This window comes from Alligator sinensis, unplaced genomic scaffold, assembly GCF_000455745.1.
Source record: "Alligator sinensis unplaced genomic scaffold, ASM45574v1 scaffold81_3, whole genome shotgun sequence".
Classification (NCBI taxonomy): domain Eukaryota; kingdom Metazoa; phylum Chordata; order Crocodylia; family Alligatoridae; genus Alligator; species Alligator sinensis.
The window spans coordinates 1,617,189-1,623,055 of NW_005842088.1; the positions used below are offsets into that span (position 1 = coordinate 1,617,189).

At 41.6% G+C, this 5,867-nt stretch overlaps 1 protein-coding gene across 1 annotated transcript in view; it reads left to right on the plus strand.

The window, feature by feature from the left end:
- Window positions 1-5,867, plus strand: part of RAB43 (RAB43, member RAS oncogene family) — a 27,162-nt gene that overhangs the window by 2,755 nt on the left and 18,540 nt on the right. The window contains exon 2 of the mRNA XM_006023905.3: window positions 3-170. Coding sequence (XP_006023967.1) covers window positions 3-170 — 168 coding nt within the window. The remainder of the gene's footprint in view (window positions 1-2; window positions 171-5,867) is intronic.

Here is a 5,867-nt window from a genome sequence, read left to right on the forward strand (position 1 = left end):
AGGAGACATACGACTTCCTCTTCAAGCTGGTGCTGATCGGCGACGCCAGCGTGGGCAAGACATGCCTGGTGCAGCGCTTCAAGACCGGGGCCTTCGCCGAGCGCCAGGGCAGCACCATCGGCGTGGACTTCACCATGAAGAGCCTCGAGATCCAGGGCAAGCGCGTCAAGGTGAGGCCGGGCGGGCTCAGCCCGAGCCCTGTGCTCGCTCGGCTCGGCCCGGCCCGGCCGCCCTTTGTTCCTTCCTGATCTGGGAGGTTCCCCGGGGCACTCGGCCCTTCGGAGCCCGCCCCCGCGGCGCCAGCCCCGCTGGGCCCACACCTTGCCCGAGCCGGGCCGGGCCTGGGAGCAGCGGTGGGGAGCGCGGGGTGCACCGTCTGCACTCCCTGCAGCCACCGCCTCAGCCTCCAGACACCCCTCGAGAGACTCGAAGCAGCCTCAGAAAATGCTGCCTCTTCGTTTTTCTTGACTGCCAAAAAAAAATGGAGCAGTTTTTTCTGCTACCAAGAGCTTGGACAGCCCCGGTGGGTCAGTGCTCCTAGCACTGCCGAGGCCTTCTTTGGCATCTGTAGGTTTAACTTGTCCATCACATATGTGCACCTGATGGTGCCAACATTGCCACGCGGCACCCCTGAAAGGCTCTCACGGCACCCTGGTTAAGAATCACTGCCAGAGAGATGCTTGTAGTCTTAGATGTATTTACCTGCAGCATGCTGGTGGGGTGCAGCCCCCTTTGCTCACCCTGCCCCCCAGGCTGTGCAGCTCAGCTACAGTCTAGAAAAGGAGCCCAACTTCATAAAGTTTCGTGGGATGAAAGGGGCTATATAAATGTCATGGTTAAGGTCCTGCTATTTTTATAGCAAAATGACTGAATGCATGCATGGAAGTTTATGGAGAGATTGACACACGAATCGTGCCCTAAAGGCACTGCCTACTAGAGCCCCTGCCGGTGTATTTTGGTTTGTTTTGCAGCTATGTGCCAACAAAGGGATCATAAAACATAGTGTTGGAAGAGGCCGTCCAGGCTGAGTCCAGTCTGCCGTGTCCACAGGCAACCAGTTTTTCAAAGGGGTGAGGGGCAAGCATACTTCTGTCTATCACTCATACCACTGTCCCAAAGCACCTATAAAAATGTAATGTGACAGGTAAAGAGCCCCACCAATGTTTTGCCACTGTGATGTAGAAAATTAAGTTAAAATGTCCTTAGATGACCCTAAGAAGAGAATCATGCTTCACAGCACAGGAAGGCAAAAAAAGCAAGCCCTCAGTCTATTCCCCTACTCTTGTTTTCTGACCCTGAGTCTTCCCATGAGCTCTTCTTCCTCCCGAGTTGATATTGGCAAGCAGAATGGGCAACAACCCCTGGAAACAATAGTAAAAACGTAGGGAAAAAAGTCAGCTGTCGGGGCTAGGAATAGGGGGCTCAGAGTCAGGGAATGTTTTGTGTCTTCGCAGGTATTTCAATCCACTTCCCAGTTTTGTGAACTGCTGGTATTAGCAGTTAAAGCAAAAAGCATGTTTCCTTCTTCATCTACATTAAGTTCCTCTTTGCTTTTCACTTAGTTAAGATCAAAACTTTGCTCAATTTATATGCCAGGCACACACAGTGCGACAAATGTGTCTGTTCCTTGTGCCAGGGGTCGCTACTAGGGACTCGAGGAATGAGGTAACTTCAGCTCAGGGACTAAACCAGACTTCTTAGAGACTCCCTTTCATATTGTCCATCTTTCTACCATACCTATTTCAGAACTTTTAGGCATTATTGCAGGGAAAATAATCTACACTTGCATCTAGTCTGCCTTTAGCTCCAGAAAGTAGGCATGGCTCTTAACTGTTTGAGTTAGACATGGAGCCAGAGATCAGATCAGAACATGCCCAGAATACAAGTGTTTGGAACTGAGGGGTTTTCTTTTTCTTTTTTTTTTTTCTTTTTGGTCTGTTAAGATATATGCAAAATTCAGAACCAGATCTAAATCCAGACTTTCCCAGACATGGTCAGGCCTATCTAATCTAAATAGGCTTGTTATTTAAGCCTATTTACAGGAAGTGAAGAATATGAAAGCATTTATTTTAGTTGTGGTTAAATTGTAGTTAAATGTGACACAGTCAAGCTTGTAGGCCTCATATACTTTCAAAAACATGATTTCAGTGCAAAAAAAAATTCCAGCAAGCAGTTTGATTTCTTTCTAGCTATATAAACATATCGCCTTACAACCCATAAACAAACAGTCCAGTACATGCAGTAGGACAGAGATGCTACATATTAATAGTCATTTTCTTGCACATCATACAAGACTTATTTGTTGTGACCTGAATGAGCTTTTTGCAAAAAAAAAAAAAAAAGTTAATTATAAGGCTATGTCTGAACAACAAGAGACATTTAATAAGTTTGTTTAAAATAAAGGGTTTTTTAGCCGTTCATATGCTCACAAAATGATACTGGGTAACACTTGCTGCTTCAGCTTCTGGATTTCTGCTGCTAAATGGAGCCCCTCCAAGCTTTGGAAAGTAGTTTAGGTATAAGAAGCAGTTAGAGTGTTTAGAAGGCCTTTCATAATTATAGCATATACTAAAAATTCCCACAGTGTACCTAACCCCCTGTGGTCTGGCTTAATTGTCCATCTGGCTAGGTGACCTTGCAAATATAGTAGAGCATGAATCAGCCAGTGTGGTTTTTGGCCAGGCATTGAAACAAACAATAGATGTTAAGGTTGTTTGTTAAGTGAGCAGTGGTGCTTGCTGTCTAGGACATTACCTATCTTGGTAAATGTTCCAATTATTTAGTGCTTCCAATAGTATTTGGAGGACAGCCTTTTTAAAAACACAGCTGTTGCACCTTTCTTGCGCAAGAGAGAAAGGAGCATATTGCAAAGTCATCCTCCACCTTCCTGTAGAATTTTAAATGTGGCTTTTTCTATTTATGAGTGCATGTGTCACTTTAAGTGTCTTGAATGAGATTTCAGGTACTTTCTACTTCATCAGTGCCAAAGTTTAGTCAGCTTTGGGCTTAGTGCTTGAGAAAGGGGTTCACAAAGTGTCCTATAAATAGAAGTTAAAGCACTGATGGAGCAGTACAAACGTCCCCACTATGCCACAAGCCTGACCTATGTGGGGGCATAACCTCTAGGGAATTAAATAATAAATACTCTTTGCGCAGTCAGTCCTTTGTTTCTTTGCTTGATCAGTCAGATTGCCAATTGTGCTGGGTTTTTTGAGATGTGGGCCTCTGTGTGCTGGGAATTGCACTAGCCAGCAGTGTGTGTGGCGGGCTCCCTGGAGCCTTGAGGCCCTGACTCTGGGGCAGTCTATGTGGCATGGAGCCAAGCACACAAGCAAAGAGCAGGATAGTGGGTCCTATTGGTACTTCAAGATCAAATAGTCTCTGACAGACACTTCTGTTCTGGCAAATCAGCAAATTCTGATGAAAAATAACTTTTTCTGAATGTTTCCTTGCATCTCCATTATAAAGCGAAGAGCTAGAAGCCCTACCTTCAGCAACTAGTGTCAGAGGGTTCTGTTCAGCTTGTCTGAAAGTTTTAACACGTAAGATGTAGCTATATTCCTTTAACCAGGATAATAATCTTGAGGACAGAGGGTGGGGCTTTCAAGAAGTACTCAATGTTGACCTAACTGTTCCTTGTTCAAGACAGTGATTATATTCCTAGCAATAAAATAATTTGGCAAAGATAAAATATTTTAGAACCCTTATTTTACCTTAAGAAAGGGATCATTTTAAAACCAGAGAAGTACAATTTTACATGATAATAGGCAAGGATGTTACTAAGGAAAATGCATAAATCATTGTTAACATAATAACAAAATTCCCTTTATTTCTGTTCATTTGCCACTTTACAAGTAGAAATTTTCTTAGGTCACTTTTCAGCAACTTATTTTAGCAGAAAATTAACAATAATATGGATTAAATGTAACATTATACTGGACATTTTGAAGAACTGCATCTACTGCTGAATGAGAAAAGAAAATAACTTAAAAATACAGATCAGTTGATCTGTGTTAATACATGAAGAATATCCTTCAGTTTGTCCTAAAATAGAATCTCTCAGTTTACTTATTTAAACAGTCAAAGCCAAAATTAAAGCAGTAGTATAGCAAGGCAGCAGTTCAGAAGTCTTAATTAGGCTATTCATTGTACAAGCGCACACAAGCAAACATTCCTCAATTATTCCCTTAACATAAGGTCTAAGATAAAATAGCTTCAGGTACCATTTGTAAAGACAGTTATACCTTAATGCATATTAAACAGCTTATTGCCCAAGGCCCCAAGTGGACTGACTTCTGAAATTGCTTTCAAAGGTTTGAACCACAGATATGGAACTTAGACAATGAAGTTAACAGTGACTTTCTTTGACATGAAAGGACAACAGTTTAACTTAAACTTCTGTTTAAAAGCTTTGCCCACTATGTTTTTAGTAATGTATAAGGTTGTAATAACTCTAAGCTTAGAGTCTTTTTTTTAATTTGTGTACTTTGTTCTTTTAACAGCACTTTATGTGTAGTTAATTTTGTTTATGTAGTCAGTTTTCCCTGTCAGAGGATGTCTTTCATAAAGCAGAGGAGAGAGAAGCATTAAAAACAGGAAATAGCTTCTGTAACATGCATACTTTATGGAGAAGTAGATTTTTTTAATTTAGGTGTTGATTTGAATTCTCCCATCTCCCTGGGGCATCTCTGTCTGGGGTGATTATTTGTGTTAAACTTCTAGGTCAATACCCATAGTTTGGACTATTTTTAACCAAAAGTCTGATTATTTCACTTTAAAAAGTTGCACTTTTTTTACAATACAGAAATAAAATGTTCATAACCTGTAAATAAGACAACTCTGGTAGAATACAGATGGTGCTTTCAGTGGTGTCTTCAAATTATCATTTTCATCTGCTGTGTTTAGTCATTTTCCAAACAAGAGGCACAGGTCCTGTCCTGTCCAAACTGTGAGCAGTTGGGGAAAAAATACAGACTTGATAAAATGTGTTATGTAAGCAGCAGGAACTCTTGTGGGTAATCTCTTTTATTGAATTTATTGAATGGTTGGAATAGACATAGGCAAGCTTTCAGGTAGCATAGCACCCTTCCTATGTTTATACCAACCATACAGTTGGTTCAGTAATTCTTGTGAGTGATTTCCCTTTTTTACTTCTTGCATATCTCCTGGACCATCATGCTAACAGCACCACCTCAACACCAAAATGTGTTGTCAGTGATATGGGGAAAAATGGAAGTTCAGTACAATTTAAAGGACTAATATTCTTAGTGAAGCTTGAAGGTCAGGTATGAGTATGTTATTTCCATTCCTTTTGAATCGATTAGATGTTTATTAGAGATCTAAATATTCCAATGTTATAGTTACCCACTTTTATTTATTTTGTGCCTAATGTCAACATTTGAGGAACAACAGTGTTTTGCTGTCTTTGCATATATTTGTGACATACTATACTATACTTCTTGAGCATTAGTGTTGTATAGAAAAGGGGTATCAAACATACGGTCCTTGGGCTAGATTTGGCACACATGGCATATATTTACAGTATCAGTTTATTCAGAAAAAAAAAGGAAATGTCAGCACTCATGGCTGTAGCACTGACCTTCCCAAGTGAGACCCAAGTGAAACCGGTGCAGTGCCGTCCATCTGAATCTACAGATAGACTGTGATCAGAATTTCTAGTTTTAGGTTAACTGGAGTATCAACTGTGATGCCCAAAGATTACACATGAGTAGAAACATGACCTCAGTCTTTAAGTCAGGGATGTCAAACTCATCAGGCCCTGCATGCTAGATGAGTGGTGCAGGACTAGTCTACAGGCTGGATGAATGGCACGTGGCCAGTCTCTTGGGGCAGATTGGGCCCACAGA